Below are 21,885 nucleotides of genomic sequence, written 5' to 3'. Positions count from 1 at the left end.
CTGTGGATCAGCTGAGTTCAGACTTCCCTTCTGTTCCATTGGTATTTCCATGCCAAATTTGTCTCTTGTATTTCTCTCTTTTCAAACCCTTTCAGTTACCACTACCTTCTGTGGTGACCCCGCACAACTGCTGCCTCTGGCTTGGCTCTCATGTGCTCTTTCTTGTCCTCTGTTCAATAAACCAGTATTTTTGGGTCTCTCTCCATCTCTGACTGTCCAGTATTGAATTTTGGTGCATTCCCACGGTCACCCACCTTGCTGAAAAGCAGTGTTCCTACTTCTTCAATTTTGAACTGCACAGAAACTGGGGAGTGCAGCTTCTTCTATTTTGCTCTCTTTTGGGCAGTGTCTGGTATTTCTGGTAAAATCTTTGGACAACTCTCTTAAAGACATGATAAACTTGAATATGAACAGGAGATCAGTAGAGTAGAGGAAGGTGACCAGGGGGAGGGAGGAAAAGAGGGAAAGGGGAAATACTGTGGAATGATACTGGCCAAATTACATTGATATATTGTATGCCTGTATGAGTATGTAACAGCAAATCTCACCATTACGTACAACTATAATGCAACAATAAAATATGGAAAATAAAGTAAAATAAATGCTGAATACTTCTAAATTAAAGAAAAAGACATAATAAACTTAGAAGCCAACTTGTAAAGATAAGCATTGCCAGTCCACCCAGGACTGTCAATATTGTGACAGTCCTCATAATTAGAAATGAAAACTGAGGAGTTAAAATCTGTATAACCTTCCTATGCACATATATGAGTACACCACAGTGAATCTCTATATCATGTCCAACCATAAGACTGGGATACTAATTAGGATTAAGATATACTCCATGTTTGTATAGACAAGTCAAATTATGCTCTAGTGTCATATATAACTAAAAAGAAGAAACATAAAAAACAAAAATATCTATGTATAAATTTGTTTAAAAATAACTGTAATAACCATTATGGAAAGCAGTATGAGATTCCTCAGAAAACTTGGAATGGATCCACCATTTGACCCAGTTTTCCCACCCCTTGGTTTATACTCAAAGGACTTAAAATCAGCATACAATAGTGACACAGCCACATCAATGTTTATAGCAGCTCAACTCACAATAGCTAAAGTATGGAACCAACTTAGATGGCCTTCAACAGATGAATGAATAAAGTAATTATATATATATATATATATATATATATATATATATAAAACTCAGCTTTAAAGAGGAATGAAATTATGGCATTTGCTGGTAAATGGATGGAGTTGGAGAATATCATGCTAAGTGAAATAAGCCAAACCCAAAAACCAAAGGCTGAATATCTTCTCTGATATGCAGATGCTAATCCACAATTAGGGGGGTAGATAGGAAAGAATAGAGTTACTTTATATTAGGTAGAGGGGAGTGAAGGGAGGGGAAGGGGGTATGAGGATAGGAAGGATAGTAGAGTGAAATAGACATTATTACCTCATGTATGTGTATGACTACAAGACAGATGTGATTCTACAATATGTACAATCAGAAAAATTAGAAATTACAATCCATTTATATATGATCTATCAAAATGTATAAATGCATTCTACTGTCTTGTACAATGATTTAGAACAAGTAAAAAATTAAGAAAATTATCACAAACATCTAAAAATAGATCTTTTAGTACAAATAATATATTTTTATTTAAAGTAACTATAACGAAAACATTTTAAGAAGAGTGATTTTATATTTTTGCAGTTTTAAAAAATGGCTCAAGAATCTATTTATTAGAAAGAAATATTTAAACTGTGTTTTGGGAAGATTTTCCCCTCACTGGAAGTTTTAAAATGTAATGTTGGCATTCCTTCATGATAATTTCATCTGAGATGTTGTCTTAATGATGAGAGGGTTAGAGAAGCTCCCCTTAAATTTTTAAGGGGAGGAACTTTATGAATATTGTCCAGGATTTCCATTGAGTTTAGGGTCATTTTATTCATTAAAGACTCACAATTTTCTGGCCATATCCTTGAAGGCTTGTTTTACCTGTTTATTCCTCAGAGTGTAAATGAATGGGTTGAGTAAAGGGGCGACTGATGTATTGAGCATAGCTACTCCCTTATTGAAGGCAACTCCTTCTTTCACTGAAGGCTTTATGTACATGAAGATGCAGCTTCCATAAGAGAGGGAGATGACTATCATGTGGGAAGAACATGTGGAAAAGGCCTTTTTCCTCTCCTGAGCGGAGGGGATCCTCAGAATGGTCCTGATGATATTTGTGTAGGAGAGGATCACCAGCACCAGGGTGACCCCCAACGTTACAACTGCCAGGATAAAATCAAACAGTTCCAGTAGACTTGTGTCTGAGCAAGATATTTCCACGAGGGGTCCATAGTCACAATAATAATGATTCAGTACATTGGACCCACAGAATTCTAGCTGACTGGTCAAGATGATTGGGAACAAGATGATCAGGAAGCCACACAGCCATGAGCAGAGTACTAGCTGGATGCAGACCCTGCTGTTCATGATGGTGGTATAATGCAGGGGTTTGCAGATGGCCACATAGCGGTCATAGGACATGGCAGTCAGAAGACAAAACTCAGTGGCCCCAAAGAAAATGGCAAAGAAATACTGAGTGAAGCAACCAGCAAAGCTGATAGTCTTAATCCCAGTTGAGATGCTGAATAGCAGCCTAGGTGTGAAAGTGGAGGTAAAGGAAATTTCCAGGAAGGAGAAATTCTGGAGGAAGAAATACATGGGAGTCTGTAGGTGGGAGTCCAGCAGTGTGAGGATGATGATGGTCAGATTCCCAATGATGCTGAACATGTATGTGAGGAGGAGGAATATGAAAAGGATAATCTGAAGCTCTGGGGTGTCTGTTAGTCCTAAAAGAATGAATTCTGTCAGAAAAGTTTGGTTTTTCATTTTTAACCTTCGCTACCTGTGAAGGAACAAAGGAATTAAGTCAGTGATGGGGCCGGAAGAAGGCATGTGACACTGAGAAGAGGCCACGTTTTCTTGTTAAATTGGTTCAGATGTCTCTTATTTTCCGTCTGTGTGAGTCAGGAAAGGTTTTGGATAGGGACTGGCTTTTTCAGAAGGGCAGTTTTCTTTAATTCTTAGGTCGGAAGATTTTTTTCTCTATGGCTCCTTTTCAGGATCTTCCTGTATTTTCCAAGTCTACCTACTCAACCAAAACCAAGAACAAATAAAACTAGAATTTAGAAATTCTTCTCATTCTAATGTGCTGTGGCCACATAACTTCCCAAGCATTGGTTTTCCGTCATTGCCATTGTACGCACTGTGTCGGTTATCTCACTGTGAGACTGAGGCAGTAGCTATAAACCCCCCGCCTCTGACTGAGGATGGGAAACCAGCACAAAATGGCATTTATGTTAGACTGTGGAGTCAGGTGGCACTTGGCCTGAATCCTGGTTCCACAATTTAGTTCCTGTGCGTTTTAGAACATTGTATCAATCTCAACAATAGTTTCCTCATCTGCAAAATGGGTATGGTAAGAAGGCATCTCTCAAAGCATTATTATGGGAATAAATAATATAATGACAATGTTTGGCACTTGGTGAGTTCTGAATTAGTGACATATTGCCATGTAATTGATATATTTTCTCTCTCTCTTTCTCTCTTTGGTCTAGCAATTAATAGGAACTTTCCTGATTCAGCTGAGAGTAAAAGGGTAAAGTCAATTGAATCTGTAAACTGATTTTATCTTTGCCATCTTTCCTTTCCTGATGAATGATCAACGAGTCATGTATGTTACCTTGTCTCTGCTGGAAGTTTAAGAGCTGGGAGTCAGTTCTGTGTTGGCAAGTTTGTGTTCTGAGATTTTTCTTGATGATAGTTTGCAATCCTCTGTCACCAAATAATAAAAATCTATATTTGTTCTATTGGTTATTGAGGGTCAGGGAAGTACAATAATTTTATTTTATTATTTTTGAGTCTTGCCATTTTTTTAAACCTGTAAATAAAATCGTATGTAGGCTTTGTGCACATTATGTTTAAAAGTATACATACATCATGGACTGACTAAAAAAAAAAAACAACAATGTCTGTAAAGTTTATTTCATTCAGAGTTGACCCTTGGGATATTGAGCTATCTATTACTGATGGAAAGAGAAACCTCAGACATCAAATGATTTTAGGAGGGGCTCATAGGAACCACTTTCAATTCTTCCCACCGACATTGCGGGAGGAATATTCATCTGTTCTTAGGCCTACCATTCTGCATTCATTAAACTTCCTGCATGGGCTGTGTCACTTTCCTGGGCACATGGTATAACCCCAACACAGAGAACCCAGAAGGGGCCAACAGGTTGCTGTTCATAGTATTCTTTACCAGAAAAGTCAGTGTTTCTCCCAAGAAGCCTCAAATATCAACGATCCTTTGGGCTTCTTCATTTATTCAGATCTTCTAAGATCCCTGGAATGAAGAAACCCTAAGACAATGCTCTGTCTGCCTGGACCATGTTTGAAATACCAGAGACCTATCCTTTTGATTGTCCCTAAGAATGTCCTAATTACTGGGATGTATAGAACAAGGCCAGGTTATTGTTTGACTTGCATTTCCAGGCTCTGACCTTTGTAATCAGTTTTTTTGGTGAAGAGCTCTACCCTATCATTTGAAAATTCATATGAAATATATAATGATTCTGCATCAGTAAGTTTACAAAGATGTTCATTTTAACATTGTAAATGATAAAAGTTGAAAATAATGTAAGCTTCCATCCACAGGGAAATGACTAACACTTTTGGTGTATTCGAATTATGAGAGACAACAGGCCAATAATAATGAATTGAAAAGATTTATGTGAACCCACTTGGAAAAATCTATTTGATAAACTGTTTTGTATGTCATCACACAGATCTGAAAACATAAATTGTTAATAGTAATTTTATGTAGAAGCAGGGGACATAGAAGGAGTTTTTCCTTTATCTCTATAGCTTTACTGTTGTAAAACAAACAAGTTACTTTATAATTAAAAAAATTGCAGTTATGTGATTTCATGCTGCACAATCATAAAATGGTAACAACACTGATTTAACTACAAACTGAGATTATACTTACATATGGCATTCAGGGCAAATTGTGTGGATTTTAACCACAGAAGTCCATGGGATGAATCACAACTTAGAAGTCAGGTATAGATGATGGGTGGCATAAAACTTAACTTGTCTGCTTTCCCAGCATCACTTGTTGATAATAATGACTCACAGTTCACAAATTTAAGAAAATTTAATGGAAAAAGTTCTTTTCATCATACTGTATGTCAGGTGAGATTTCATTTGCTATTTCTTATTTCCACATTAACTTAAACACATTAACTTACGGGCACCCTGGCCAGTAAATAATCCTTTGAGATGTGACTTATTTATGTCATGCATATTTATAATAGTGATACGCACTCTACATTCATGGCCTTACTTCCTCTGTTCTGACTTGCATGAGCCTGGTTAGGTGCTTCTTCTCTGATTTTATACTACACTAAAGCATATTTTCAATGATCTATTCAGAGGAGACCTCAGAATAATCAGTTGAGGAAAGAAATGAAAGATCCCAAGAGACCCAAATTCAGAACATGTTAATGAACCCTGTTTGTCAAGAACTCTTGATTCGAACTTTTAATAAGAGAGTGGGGAAGAAGTCCAAAGAGACTCTTAGAAGGTAATAAGAACATCAGTAGAGTACGAAGTCTTAGGGAAACTACAGTAATAATAATGATTAAAAATAGTCACAGGAAATAGAATAATAACACGTTTTTTGAGCAGTTTACTATGTGATGGGCACGATGCTAAGCAATATGTCTTAATTATACTAAAGAATAATGGTGGACTGTATAACTGAATTGTTTGCTTAATGCTTATGATGCCATATGCACAACAGACTAAGATGGCTGAAGTTTGGGGGCCTTTGCCTTCTGTTGCTGTGGCGATCTCATATATTGGTCAAGGAATATGAGGGTTTTTTTTTTTTTTCCTTCCATCAAATATTTACTTAAGGAGGCTTTATTGCATAAAGTAACATGCTTACTTGGCACAAAAGTTGATTTATCTTTTTTTATTATTTTTTTTATAATTTATTTATTTTGATTCATTGTAAACGAATGGGGTACAACTTGTTTCTCTGGTTGTACATGAAATAGAGTCACACCACTTGTGTAATCATACGTGTACATGGCAAAATGATATTTGTCTCATTATGTTATTTTTCCTTCTCCCCACCCCTCCCAATCCTCCCACCCCTCTTTTTCCTCTATACAATCTATCCTTCCCCCATTCTTGCCTCCCTCCCACCCCCCATTGTGTATCATCATCTGCTTAGTAGAGAGATCATTTGGCCTTTGGTTTTTTTGGGATTGGCTTACCTCATTTAGCATGATATTCTCCAACTTCATCCATTTGCCTGCAAATATCATAATTTTATTCTTCTTTATGGCTGAGTAATATTCCATTGTGTATATATACCACAGTTTCTTTTTCCATTCATCAATTGAAGGGCATCTAGGTTGGTTCCATAATCTAGCTATTGTGAATTGAGCTGATATAGACATTCACGTAGCTGCGTTAGTGTAGTGTGTTTATTTTAAATCCTTTGGATATAGGCCAAGGAGTGGGACAGCTGGGTCAAATGGTGGTTCCATTCCAAATTTTCCATCGAATCTCCATATTGCGCTAATTTGCAACCCCACCAGCAATGTATGAGTGTACCTTTTTCCCCACATCCTCGCCGACACCTATTGTTGTTTGTATTCTTGATAATCACCATTCTAATTGGGGTGAGATGGAATCTTAGGGTAGTTTTGATTTGCATTTCTCTTACTACTAGAGATGTTGAACATTTGTTCATATATCTGTTGATTGCTTGTACATCTTCTTCTGTGAAGTGTCTGTTCATTTCCTTAGCCCATTTGTTGATTGGGTTATTTGCATTCTTGGTGTAGAGTTTTTTGAGTTCTTTACAGATTCTGGAGATTAGTGCTCTATCTGAAGTATGAGTGGCAAAGATTTTCTCCCACTTGGAGGCTCTCTCTTCACTTTGCTGATAGTTTCCTTTGCTGAGAGAAAACTTTTTCGTTTGAATTGATCCCAGTTATTGATTCTTGCTTTTATTTATTGTGCTATGGGAGTTTTGTTAAGGAAGTCTGATCCTAAGTCGACATGTTGAAGATTTGGACCTACTTTTTCTTCTATAAGATGAAGGGTCTCTGGTCTGATTCCAAGGTCCTTGATCTATTTTGAGTTGAGTTTTGTGCAGGGGGAGAGATAGGTGTTTAGTTTCATTCTGCTACATATGGATTTCCAGTTTTGTCAGCACCATTTGTTGAACAGGCTATCTTTTCTCCATTGTATGTTTTTGGCACCTTTGTCTAATATAAGAAAATTGTATTTATTTGGGTTTGTGTTTGTGTCCTCTATTCTGTACCATTGATCTACCTGTCTATTTTTGTACCAATTCCATGCTGTTTTTGTTACTTTTGCTTTGTAGTAGAGTTGAAGGTCTGGTATTGCGATACCCCCAGCTTCATTTTTCCTGTGAAGGATTGCTTTAGCTATTCTGGGTTTCTTATTCTTCCAGATGAATTTCATGATTGCTTGCTCTATTTCTGTAAGGCACGTCATTGGGATTTTAATTGGAATTGCATTGAATCTGTATAGCACTTTTGGTAGTATGGCCATTTTGACAATATCCAAGAACATGGGATATCTTTCCGTCTTCTGAGGTTTTCTTTAATTTATTTCTTTAGTGCTCTGTAGTTCTCATTGTAGAGGACTTTTACCTCTTTTGTTAGATTGATTCCCAAGTATTTTATTTCTTTTGAGGCTATTGTGAATGGGGTAGTTTTCCTAACTTCTCTTTATGAAGATTCATCACTTATGAAAAAAAATGCATTAGATTTATGAGCATTGATTTTTATATCCTGCTACTTTACTGAATTCACTTATGAGTTCTAAAAGTTTTCTGGTGGAATTTTCTGGTTCCTCTAAATGTATAATCATGTCATCAGCAAATAGAGATAGTTTGAGTTCTTCTTTTCCTATTCGTATCCCTTTAATTTCTTTGGTCTGTCTAATTGCTCTGGCTAGAGTTTCAAGGACGATATTGAATAGAAGTGGTGAAAGAGGGCATCCCTGCCTTATTCCAGTTTTTATGGGGAATGCTTTCAGTTTTTCACCATTTAGAATGATATTGGCCATGGGCTTAGCATAGATGGCCTTTACAATGTTAAGGAATGTTCCCACTATCCCTATTTTTTCTAGTGCTTTGATCTTGAAGGGGTGCTGTATTTTATCAAATGCTTTTTCTGTGTCTATCGAAATAATCATGTGATTCTTGACTTTAAGTCTGTTAATATGGTGAATTACATTTATTGATTTCCGGATGTTGAACCAACCTTGCATCCGTAAGATAAAACCCACTTGATCGTGGTGCACTATCTTTTAAATATATTTTTGTATTCGATTTGCTAAAATTTTTTTGAGAATTTTTGTATCAATGTTCATTAAAGATATTGGTCTGAAATTTTCTTTCCTCGATGTGTCTCTCTCTGGTTTTGGTATTAGGGTGATATTGGCTTCATAGAATGAGTTTGGGAGGGTTCCCTCCTCTTCTATTTCTTGAAATACTTTGAGAAGTATTGGAATGAGCTCTTCTTTAAAGGTTTTGTAGAACTCAGCTGAGAACCCATCTGGTCCTGGACTTTTCTTTGTTGGTAGACTTTTGATGACCTCTTCTATTTCATTACTTGAAATTGATCTGTTTAAATTGTGTATGTCCTCCTGGTTCAGTTTAGGTAATTCATATGTCTCTAGAACCTGTTGATGTCTTCAAGATTTTCTATTTTGTTGGAGTATAGATTTTCAAAATAGCTTCTAATTATGTTTTGTATTTCAATCATGTCTGTTGTGATATTTCCTTGTTCAAACCGAATTTTAGTAATTTGAGTTTTCTCTCATCTTCTTTGTTAGTGTGGCTAAGGGTTTATCAATTTTGTTTATTTTTTTCAAAGAACCAACTATTTATTTTGTTGATTTTTTTGAATTGTTTCTTTTGTTTCAATTTCATTGATTTCAGGTCTGATTTTAACTATTTTACTGTCTTCTATTACTTCTATTACTTTTTGGTGTTGCTCTGTTCTTCTCTTTCTAGGGCTTTGAGCTGTAGTGTTAGTTCGTTCATTTGTTGATTTTTTCTTCTTTTATTGAATGCGCTCCATGAAACAAATTTTCTTCTTAGAACTGCTTTCATAGTGTCCCAGAGATTTTGATATGATATATCTTTGTTCTCATTTACCTCTAAGAATTTTTAAATTTCCCTCCTGATATCTTCTGTTATCCATTCATCATACAATAGCATATTATTTAATCTCCAGGTATTGGAGTAGTTTCTGTTTTTTACTCTTTCATTTATTTCTAATTTCAATCCATTATGATCTGACAGACTACAAGGTAGTACCTCTGTCTTCTTGTGTTTGCTATAATTAGCTTTGTGGCATAAAATATGGTCTATTTTAGAGAAGGATCCATGTACTGCTGAGAAGAAAGTGTATTCGCTCTTCATTGGATGGTATATTCTATAAATGTCCGTTAAGTCTAAATTATTGATTGTTTTATTGAGATCTATGGTCTCTTTTTTTGTTGTTGTTGTTAATTTAATTTGATTTAATTTATCTAAAAACCAACAAAACACAAGGCAATTGCAAGAGTTAATTGAAACAACAGAAGAATCTCAAACCATGCGTCAAATTTATGAAGGAAAATTAATTTTTTTGAATTTATGCTATCCATAGTTAATTGATATAAGCTATTGCTTATTAGTAATATTACCAAAAATTAACAAAAAAATCCAACAAACCTGAGTTTGACTATTTTACTATTGTTTTATTGAGTCTATGGTTTCTTTTTTTTGTTGTTGTTGTTAATTTAATTTGATTTAATTTATCTAAAAACCAACAAAACACAAGGCAATTGCAAGAGTTAATTGAAACTATTTAAAGGATTACTATTTTTTTGTCTTTTATTTTTTTCTTTTTTAAAATTATTTTTATTTAGCTTTTAATTTTTTACAGACTGCATCTTGATTCATTGTACACAAATTGGGTACATCATTTCGTTTCTATGCTTGTACACAATGTAGATTCATATCATTCGTGTAATCATACATGTACATAGGGAAATGATGTCTGTCTCATTCCACCATTTTTCATACCCCCCTCCCTCTCATTTTCTTCTCCATATTCTAAAGTTCCCCCATTATTCTCTCATTCCATACCCCCATCCCCATTATATATCATCCTCCACTTATCAGGGAAAACATTCAGCCTTTGGTTTTTTGGGCTAGGCTTATTTCACTTAGCATGATATTCTCCAGTTCCATCCATTTATTTGCAAATGCCATAATATTACTCTTCTTTATGGCTGAATAGTATTCCATTGTGTATATATACCAGAGTTTCTTTATCCATTCATCTTTTGAAGGGCATCTAGGTTGGTTCCGCAATCTAGCTATTGTGAACTGAACTACTGTAAACATTGATGTGACTGTGTTACTGTAGTTTTTGTTTGGAGGATCTGTCCAGCAGTGAGAGAGCTGTATTGAAATCACCTAGTATTATTAGGTTGTCGTCTATTTGATTTCTGGAATTGAGAAGGATTTGTTTGATGTACATGGAAGTGCCACTGTTTGGGGCATAGATATTTATGATTGTTATGTCTTTCTGATTTATGCTTTCCTTAAGCAGTATGAAATGTCCTTCTTTAACCCTCCTGACTAACTTTGGCTTGAAGTCCCCATTATCTAATATGAGGATGGATACCCCAGCTTTTTTGCTGTGTCCATGTGCATGGTATGTTTTTTCCCATCCTTTCACCTTTAGTCTGTGAGTATCTCTTTCTATGAGGTGAGTCTCTTGCAGGCAGCATATTGTTGGATCTTTCTTTTTAATCCAATCTGCCAGCATATGTCTTTTGATTGATGAGTTCAGGCCATTAACATTCAGGGTTATTATTATGATATGATTTGTATTCCTGGTCATTTTGGCTTATTTTTGTTTTTTTTTGACACAACTTGGTTTCTCCTTTATTTGGCTGTTCCTTTAGGGTAGTTCCTCCCTTTGCTGATTTACATCATTGTTTTTCATCTCTTCCTCATGGAATATTTTGCTGAGAATGTTCTGTAATGCTGGCTTTCTTTTTGTAAATTCTTTTAGCTTTTGTTTATCATGGAAGGATTTTATTTCGTCGTCAAATCTGAAGGTAGGTTTTGCTGGGTATAAGATTCTTGGTTGGCATCTGTTTTCTTTCAGTGCTTGAAATATGTTGTTCCAGGCCGTTCTAGCTTTTAGGGCCTGGGTTGAAAAATCTGCTGATATCTGTATTGGTTTCCTTCTGAATGTAATTTGGTTCTTTTCTCTCACAGTCTTTAAAATTCTGTCTTTATTTTGTATGTTAGGTATTTTCATTATAATGTGCCTTGGTGTGGGTCTGTTGTAATTTTGTGTATTTGGATTCCTATAAGCCTCTTGTGTTTGATTTTCCATTTCATTCTTCAGATTTGGGAAATTTTCTGATATTATTTCATTGAATAGATGTTCATTCCTTTGGTTTGTTTCTCTAAGCCTTCTTCAATCCAATAATTCTTAAATTTGACCTTTTCTTGATGTCTCATAGTTCTTGGAGATTCTATTCATGATTTCTTACCATCTTCTCTGTTTGTTCAACTTTGTTTTCAAGATTAAATATTTTGTCTTCAATATCTGAGGTTGTCTTCCAGGTGTTCTGTCCTATTGGTTATGCTTTTTATGGAGTTTTTAATTTGGTTTATTGTTTTCTCTACTTCAAGGATTTCTATTTTTTTTTTTTCAGTATCTCTAACTCTTCATTGAAATGATCTTTTGCTTCATGCATTTACTCTTTTAACTGTTGATTGCTGTGATCATTCAAAGCTTGCATTTGCTCTTTCATATCATCATTTGCTTCTCTGATCATTTTAATTATGTACATTCTGAACTCCCTTTCTGACATTTCTTCTGCCATGCTGTCAATTGGATTTTATTGCTATACCATCTAGGTTTGTTTGGGACATTTTCTTCCCTTGTTTTCTCATATTGCTCAGGTATCTATCCTTCTAGTAGTGAAACTCTGGGATATTGCAGATTTCCTCTATTGACTTATAGTGTCCCTGTAGATTTCCAATAACTCACCTCCTAGCCTTCAGTAGCCTGAAGTCTTGGAGGAACTTGATAATGTGGTGCTCCACAAGGAAGCTGCCCCTCTGGGGTGGTGTCCTTCAGGTGGGGTATATTCCCTATCAGTGGGTAGAGGCACCTCCACTTGTTGACTGATGGTCATTCAAAGGGGGACTAGACTATAGACTGGGGCACGTCTGATCTGGGTTTCTATGGTTCTACTCCCCTGGTGGGAAAGCCTCATCCAGCAGGGAAGACTCACCTGGTTGGGAAATTTCGTTGGGCAGCTATCCTCCGAGAAGTTCCCTTTGGTCCAGAACTACCGCCTGGCCTGGGCAGCCCTCCTCTGCTACGTTCCCTGGGGACCGGAGCTACCGTCTGGGCCAGGGATCCTTACCCTGTGCCGAAGCCTCTTGCTGTGTGACCCTCTTCTGCAGTGCTCCCGGTTGACTGGGTTCTCAGCTCCAGTGAGGGAGTCTCACTGGGCCATTCTACTCCATGAATTTGCCTGCGTTCTGGGACTACTGCCCCATCTGGGGAGCCTGCCCAGCAGGAGAGACTCACCTGGTGGCTCTGAGTTGGTCCTGGGTGTCTCAATAACTCCTCTTCTTGACTCCTGGGTCCTGTCAAAGCGCCTCCAGTCTCCTGTAGCTGTCTCAGGAAGGGGGCTGTCCTTCCAATGATGATGGCCATGCCCTCAGGAATAATTCAAAATGCCTGCACCAGCCTATAAAGAAGCTGGGGAGCCTCAGCGAGGGTGTGCTGAGTCAGCACAGAGGCAATTGCAGTGTCCCTCAGCAGTAGGGGGGGCAGGCAGGCTCAGCAATGGTGTCTGACCTCGGTGTGGGGGTCAGGCGGGGTCGCTCAGGGAAGGTGTCCAACCTCAGTGTGGGGGTTGGGTGGGCTGGCTCACCAGTCGGCTCTCTCCACGATGGTGACTGACCAGGTGTTGGGGTCAGGTGGGCTGGCTGCCTGCCGGTTAGCTCTGCGATGCATACAGGCTGGCTTGTTCAACTTTGTTTTCAAGATTAAATATTTTGTCTTCAATGTCTGAGGTTCTGTCTTCCAGATGTTCTATCCTATTGGTTATGCTTTCTATGGAGTTCTTAATTTGGTTTATTGTTTCCTTCATTTCAAGAATTTCTGTTTGTTTTGTTTTTCAGAATCTCTCTTATTGAAATGATCCTTTACTTCCTGCATTTGTTCTTTTAACTGTTGATTGTTGCAATCATTGAATGCCTTTATTTGCTCTCTTATCTCATCGTTTGCTTCTCTGATCATTTTAATTATGTACATTCTGAACTCCCTTTCTGACATTTCTTCTGTCATGCTGTCATTGGACTCTATTGATATGGCTTCTAGGTTTGTTTGGGACACTTCCTTCCCTTGTTTTCTCATATTGCTCATGTATCTTCCCCTCTAGGAGTTCAAATCTGAGGTATTGCAGTTTCCCCCCTATAGACTTGTAATGTCCCTGCAGGTTTCCAATAACTCACCTTGAAGTGAGAAATCAATATGAGCAGCACATCATACAAACAATATGCATCCTTAACTCAAATAGTCCCTTTTTAAGGTATTAACCATATTGTCTTAATAAACAGAGATTGTGAGTTCAGTTATTATCTACAGCTTAGCCAATAGATTTGGAATAAGGACCACAATTTCTAAAGGTGGACAAAGAGGATGGGGAGGGGCGTAGGATACAACATTAATGAGATAAGAAGTGTGTCTAAAGAGGTACTGTGTCATGGGAGTAGTGAAAGTAGAATTAAAAGAAATTGGTAGTTAGCATGTGAAAAGGGAGAAGGAGTCTCCAAGGAGACAGATAAGAGGAAAATAGAGAGGATGAGAAAAATATTAATAAAAGAAAAGTTGGAATAATAGTAGGTATAATAGGAATAATTGTAATATTACTACTAATAAAAAAATCTACAATAAAACTATACAGTACTGTTCAAACCTCCTAGTCTTCAGTAGCCTGATGTCTACTTGGAGGAATTTGATAATGCAGTGATCCAAAAAGGATGCTGCCCCTGTAGGGATGGTGGCCTCCAGGTGGGGTATAATCCCTGCTAGTGGGCAGAGTCGCCTCCACATGTTGACAGATGGTCAACTGCAGCACCGGCAGTAGACTGTGGGCTGGGGCCCTGCTGGTCTGGGCCTGCCTCCCTGGAGCAGAAGTCTCACCTGGCAGTGCTGGGCTGGGCCCAGTTCTCTGGGCCTGCCTCCCTGGTGTGCTTGAGTGGTTTTTAGTACCCTGATGACTGTCCTCTGATAGCAGGAAAGACCTGTGTTCTTTTTTTGTTTCCTTTGGAAGACTGGAAAACTGACATTCCTGCTCAGCGCTTTTCCAATCCATGCACTCTCAATCTCTAAAAGTTTAAATGGCAGTAATTGTCATGTGATGTCCCTAAGAGCTATCAATATGACTCTATTTCATGAGAGCATTTTCAGATTGGATGTTGCAGAGGAACATGGTTTTGGAGGGATCAATAAGTGACTTTGGCCAATAGCCTATAATGTAACATTAATTTTTTGTTTTTATTTAGTGAGAGGAATGTTCCTATTTGAGGTTGATTCTGGATCATTCTGTGATTAACTTGTGAACAATCTCTTTACCTGGCCTCTAGTTTGGCTTTAGACGGAGAAAGATAAAGGGTGAGTGTGCCAAATACAGATACATGAGAAAGCTAATGTGATACAGAATAACAACATATAGACTCTTTAGACAGTCAACAGTCTTGAGAGATTTTTTGGAGGGCAATAACAGGTGTACCAGGACAACAGGTGTCTAGGAGAAGGAGAACAGAGAGGGAATAACAAAACAAGAATAGCGTAATTGTCAGAAGGGATTAATGCAGTCTAATCTAGAGCTTTGGGAGGATTTATTTGTGGATAATCCTTGTAGCAGGAGGCTAAACAAAGAGAATTTTGTAGTAGACATGATAGATTGACTTTCCTTCCCTCCTAGCTCACACTGTCTGTTGAGACACAAGAGGACACAGAACTAGGAGTAAACTTGAGGCAAACTGAGCCACGTTCTCCCTTTTGATAATATGTGTCAGGTACAGAGTCTGGGTTGGTGAATTGCGAGTGGTGAAGCTAGCAGGTGACACATACACGCACACAATAAATCCACAAATACATTATAAAATATTTGTCCTTGTTTATAAGAAATATTGTGGGATAACATAATGATAAATAAGGCATTTGATTTGCTTGCTGGATAATAATTCTGAGCTGAATTGGAAATCCACATCCAGAATAAAATTCTCTTCCAGTAAAGGCAATTGCTGCCCCCACTGTAGAGTAGTTCCTCCTTATCCACAGGGGATACATTCCAAGACCCCAATGGATGCCTGAAACTGTGGATAGTCCTGAATCCCACATGTGCCATGTTTTTTCTAATATATACTTACCTCTGATAAAGTTTAATTTATAGGTTAGACACAGCAAGAGATCAATAGCAATAATTTATCCTAGAATTTAACAATCCCAGCACAATTTTTTTTCCCTTATTAAATCAAGAACTTTTCTCTTTTCACTTTACGGCTTCTCTTTGGCTTATCTGAATTGAGAGCAGCACTACTTTTGTGCTTTGGGGCCCTTACGAGGCAAAATAATCATTATTTGTACTGTGATACAGCAACTGTTGACTGAGATGTCTCCTAGGCAACTAATGTGCTTCTTGTACATCATCAATCATGGTTTCTAATCTCATGTATACATGACTACATGTTTCTGTCACATACTGACCCAACTCTGTTTCTTTGTTAATGTCTTCTAAAGAAAATCTGATTGGCAATGTCTGGTTGATGGAATAGGTAGGCTTAGATCATCTCTGGTTAAAGCAGCTTCTGTCACTGGGAGGCAGTGACAGAAGCAGAAATGGGGTAGTGTACAGCCATCCCTTCAGCAGGAACAGTGGTACGGGGCAGTTCTGGAATAGGAACATACCCGTGGGCAAGGCAACAACGTCAGTTTGCTACAGCAGGCTTTTCTTGCTCTTTTTTCCCCTTAGGGATGCTTGGGGTGATGTTGGTTGTCTGAGAATTATTACTGTGCTGTTTTTGTCAACTTTTTCGCTGCTGGGACCAAATGATCTGACCAGCACATTTAGAGGAGGAAAGTTTTATTTGGGGTCTCATGGTTTCAGAGGTCTTAGCCCATAGAGGGCCGGTTCCATTCCTCTGGGCTCCAGGTGAGGCTGAACATCATGGCGGAAGAGCATGGCAGAGGGAAGCAACCTGCATCATCAGGAAGCAGAGAGAGACTCCAGTCTCCAGATACAAGATGTATACCCCAAGCCATGTCCCATTTCCCACCTCCTCCAGCCACACCCTACCACTTCAATTAATCCCATCTGGGATTAATTCACTGATTGGGTTAGGACTCTTACAACCCAGTCATTTCTCCTCTGAACCTTCCTGCATTGTCTCACATGTGAGATTTTGGGGGACACCACACTGTTATGGGGTCCGGTTATTGACAGGTAGTGAGACCACCAGAAACTAAAGTAGGAAAAAAGTTATTTTGGGAGAGAGAGAAAAAAACAGACTGATGCGTCAGGACCACCACTCCAAGTGGAGCAGTAGTGGGAGTGACTTTAGCAAGCTGGTTTTTAAAGTGAAAACCTATTAGGGAACACTTACAAGAGGTCAGGACTGCTCCAAGAAGAGTTCAGTGGCAACAGGCTGATAAAGAGCACCTCTGTCCCTCATGGTGATTCACCAAGCAGTGAGTGCCTCCTCTCCTTCATGGCGTTTGGTCCAGTGGTAATTGGCTGGACAGGTGACATGTATGTATACCTTTCCAACAGTGTCCTCAGTTCCATACCTGTCCCCACTGAGAGAGGGGTTTTAGATCTTAGGCTGCAGACGCACTGACATCATTAGCATCAGTTCTCTTGGTTTGCTTGTCTGACCAGCATCCCAAGGAGCAGTTGTTCTGCCTTGGCATATATGCACGAAGCAGGTTGGTTTTTTGTTTTTTGTTTTTTTTTTTTTTAACAGACAACAACACTAACTTGCCCTAGTTCCGAATGTATGAGAAAGCGAGTGTCCTTCATGATAATATATACCTGGACTTTCTAGTGCAGGCTTGCTCTCATTGTTTCCTTTACTTGGCCGTGTTTTTGGGAACAGAAAGGAGGTGTTTAAGGACATGGTGTTATCATGTCTCCTTTTGCTTTAGGGATGATACACAGCTACTTATCCAAAGAAATTGAGTCAGGTAAAAACCACAGGAGCTATTGTTTTGTGAGAAATCTTTGAAGTCAGAAGGACTCAATTCTCTTCGATATCTAAATATCTAGAAAGACAGTCATTTTTGAGGGGTTAATCTAGAAAACCCAATTCAGATTCTAACTTTAGCTCTCTAGTCAAGATAAAAGACATTTTAATGTCCTTTGGTATTGGAGCAATTAACTAGTCCAATAGTTGTGGACCTTTATTTTTCTTCTCAGTGTGGTGTCTCAGAAGCCAAGAGAAGAAAATAATTCTTATTTATTTTTAAGGCACTAGAAATAAATATGTTAAGAAGCAAGAGGCCAGGATATTTGGATGATCTATGTAGGTATTCAAATAACTAGAAGGGATAATACTAACAAGCAGTACTGTACCAATAAACAAATTTTTCAGTGAATCATAAAGACACTTGAGGGATTCCTTGAACAAGGAGTGATATAATCCAATGGCATGTACTTTAAGTTCAAATTAGTTTTTGAGGAGTTAGGAGGCCAATAATCTGGAAAAGATGGGAAATGAGAAAGGCACCTATCCCACCTTTAGGACCAGAGAAATGTGGCGGGAACAGGAACATAGTTTAAAGGAACAATAAGGAAACCTGCTTGTCCTCAAAGGATACAAGGTTTCAGTCTGAGGAACGTGTTAGTGAACTTTTCATTGCCATGATCAAAATTCCAGCAAGAACAACTTAGAGAAAGAAAAGTGTTTTTGGCTCATGGTTTCAGAGGTCTTAGTGAATGGTTGTTGACTCCTTAGCTCTTGACCCAAGGTGAAGTGGAACACTATGGCGGAAGGGTGGTGATGGAGAAAAACTGCTCAGTTCATGGTACCAGGAAGAAGAGGGAGAAAGGGGAAGTTGCTGCAGGGAGGATAATCCCTTCCAGGGCAACCCCCAGTGATCTGCCTTCTCCAGCCCTGCCCCATCTGACTACAGTACCACACACTTAGTCCATTCAAAGTAGCATAGCTCATAGCTCTTGTGATCTATTTCACCCCAGACATTCCTGCATTAACACAGGGGTTTTTTGGGGACACCTCATATCCAACCATGGCAAATGAGGATCAAAGAGAAGAGACTATTCAAGAGAAGCTGAGGCCAACTAGATGAAAAAGTAGGCCCAACTCTCCATCATGTTGGCTTAGGAACTGAATTCTTCAACTAGATTCCTAAAGCAGAAGAAGTAAAATCAAGAATCAATAAATGGGATGGTATCAAACTGAAAAGCTTCTTCACTGCAAAGGAAATAATCAAGAACATGAAGGGCGAGCCTACAGAATGAGAGAAAACTTTGCCACCCACACCTCAGATAGAGCATTAATCTCCAGGACGTATAAAAATCTTAACACCAAAACAAACAAATAAACAAAAACAAATAACCTAATCAATAAATGGGCTAAGGAACTGAAGAGACACTTAACAGAAGAAATACAAATTGGTCAACAAAATGAAAAAAGATTCAACATGCAGCAATTAGAGAAATGCATTTAAAACTACACTGAGATTTCATCTTACCCCAGAGTGACAATCATCAAGAATACAAGCAATAATAAGTGCTGACGAGAGACAATGTGGGGAAAAAGGTACACTCGTACACTGCTGGTGGGACTGCAAATTGGTGCAAACACTCGGTAAAGCAGCGTGGAGATTCCTCAGAAAACTCAGATTGGAACCACCATTTGACCCAGTTATCCCACTCCTCAGTATATACCCAAAGGACTTAAAATCAGCGTATGACAGTGACAGGGCCACGTTTTAGCAGCTCAATTCACAGTAGATAAAAGCTATGGAACCAACCTAGATGCCCTTCAATGGATGAATGGATAAAGAAAATGTGATATATACACACAATGGAAAAAAAAAACAAAAGAGAAGCTGAGGCTATTTGGGATTTCGAAGATGAAAGACCACTTGGGATAATGAAGAATGATATTAGAGAGCTTATAATTCTAGTGGTGATTAAGGTAGACAAGGATGCAGTACCATGATGAAGTTAGTCTTGAGTTCTGTTGGAGGAGGACCGTCATTTCCAATCATTTCTTTTGGACCTGATCTGTTAGTCAGTGTTGTAGGCAAGAGATTGGACAAACGGGACTAGAACCAGGTCCTGATGTACATTATAGATTATGGTAATGAATTTGGAATTAAGTAATAAAAAAATCATCAGAAGGTTTTAAGAAAGAAAGTGACATATTTGATTTATATTAAAAGAGTCAAACTCCGAGGCTTGTCTTTTTCATTTTGTTTTCACTATAGCTCTCATGGCAATAATTTTCCTACCGAGTTTCTTTAGCCAATGTTGCTTATAATTTGGTTGTCATTTGGAAAGAATATGACATACTCTGGCCTAAAAGGTGTTCTCACCTTTTTTTAAAAGGATATTTTTCATTGTAGATGGACACAATACCTTTATTTTATTTGTTTATTTTTATGTGGTGCTGAATGGAACCCAGTGCCTCACATGTGCTAGGCAAGCACTCTACCACTGAGCCACAACCCCAGCCCCTGTCCTTACCTTTTGCAGATAGCTTTTCTTTTTTTTTTTTCAGTCTTTTTTTTTTTATTATTGTAAACAAATGGGATACATGTTGTTTCTCTGTTCGTACATGGCGTAAAGGCATACCATTTGTGTAATCATAAATTTACATAGGGTAATGTTGTTTGATTCATTCTGTTATTTTTCCCCATCCCCCCACCCCTCCCACCCTCTTTCCCCTCTATACAGTCCTTCCTTCCTCCATTCTTGCCCCCCTCCCTAACCCTAACTCTAACCCTAACACTAACCCCTCCCACCCCCCATTATGTGTCATCATCCACTTATTAGCGATATCATTCTTCCTTTGGTTTTTTGAGATTGGCTTATCTCACTTAGCAAGATATTCTCCAGTTTCATCCATTTGCCTGCAAATGCCATAATTTTATCATTCTTTATGGCTGAGTAATATTCCGTTGTATATATATACCACAGTTTCTTTATCCATTCATCAATTGAAGGACATCTAGGTTGGTTCCACAATCTGGCTATTGTGAACTGAGCAGCTATGAACATTGATGTGGCTGTATCTCTGTAATATGCTGATTTTAAGTCCTTTGGGTATAGGCCAAGGAGTGGGATAGCTGGGTCAAATGGTGGTTCCATTCCAAGTTTTCTGAGGAGTCTCCACACTGCTTTCCAGAGTGGCTGCACTAATTTGCAGCCCCACCAGCAATGTATGAGTGTACCTTTCTCCCCACATCCTCGCCAACACCTGTTGTTGCTTGTATTCTTGATAATTGCCATTCTAATTGGGGTGAGATGGAATCTTAGGGTGGTTTTGATTTGCATTTCGCAGATAGCTTTTCTTGTTCTCTTTTTCCTTTCTGTGTGTGGGACCATCACCCTTGGATCTTTATAGTTGTTAACTAGTTTTGGCTAGTAGGTTTTGGGTAAAGCTTTTAATTACAAAGTTTGAGACATTCCAGCTTATACTTTTCCTATTGTGGTTACGCTAGAAGCAGCAGTTAGAAAAGGCCACATAAAATCAAAGGATGTGGAGAGACTAAACGGGGCAGTTTATTGCTGACTCACATGATATGTGGTATGAAAGTCTGTAAGCTTCTGTTTATAAACCCACTAAAATTGTGGGGGTGGGGGGAGACTTGCTAGTACAATATTCTAGTACACTACATTTTAATAGCAAGAAAGACTTAAGATCAAACAATTTAATTCTTAGTTCTATATGGCAGATTCAAACAATAGATTTATGGGAAATAACTTTTTTTTTTTAGAGATATGTGTATCCTTCAGACTTCTGAAAATATGCTTATACTATCGGTGTGAAAATCTGGTTATGTTCTTAATTTATTATCTTCGAATCTCCCTGAAAAAGGGAGAAAATAGCTCTTAGAATTATTTTTAAAAAGGTAACCTTAACAGAAGATTTATCTAAAGAAGTCTCTACAAAGTAACAACCATGTGGTTCAAAATATGCTTAAAAGTATTTAGAAGAGAAAGGATGTGGTCCTTTAAAAAACAAGTAGGTGGTAGAAAAACTTGTGAAAATTATTTGGACATTAAGAAATAATGACATTATTCACTCATCTATTCATCCTGATGCTATTTGAAAATTTTTGAGGTTGGTGCTATTATATGCAGTAAGACTATCATTCCTGCCTTCAAGCCTAGGAACCAAAGCCACTGCCCTAGAGCTCAGAAAGAAGATAAACCAGAGGAGGTGAAACAGTTGGTAGCTGCTATGAATCCTCATTGGAAGCTCATTGAGCATGAAGGTAGAGGCAAAATACTTCATTCTTAGTTCTCATGCTCTTTGGGGTCTTTATATTAACTCTAGAGAGAAATAAGAGGTCCATGTTGTTCAGAAGAGATAGGACATGGAAAAGAGAAACATCTTGAGAGAAATCAAGAACAAAAGGATGCCTGTTGTTTCTGAAAAGCAGAAATGCAAATGGCCAATAAATATATGAAAAAGTGTT

At 38.1% G+C, this 21,885-nt stretch overlaps 1 protein-coding gene across 1 annotated transcript; it reads right to left on the bottom strand.

Moving 5' to 3' along the window:
• Positions 1 to 1,972: 1,972 nt before the first annotated feature.
• On the bottom strand, positions 1,973 to 2,893 carry LOC124983384 (olfactory receptor 6C4-like). Its single transcript, XM_047550624.1, has one exon. It carries the CDS (start codon positions 2,891 to 2,893, stop codon positions 1,973 to 1,975), a length of 921 nt encoding a protein of 306 aa, XP_047406580.1.
• Positions 2,894 to 21,885: the final 18,992 nt, after the last annotated feature.

This window comes from Sciurus carolinensis, chromosome 4 (genome assembly GCF_902686445.1).
Source record: "Sciurus carolinensis chromosome 4, mSciCar1.2, whole genome shotgun sequence".
NCBI classification, from domain to species: domain Eukaryota; kingdom Metazoa; phylum Chordata; class Mammalia; order Rodentia; family Sciuridae; genus Sciurus; species Sciurus carolinensis.
This window is presented reverse-complemented; position numbering and strand designations above follow the sequence as displayed.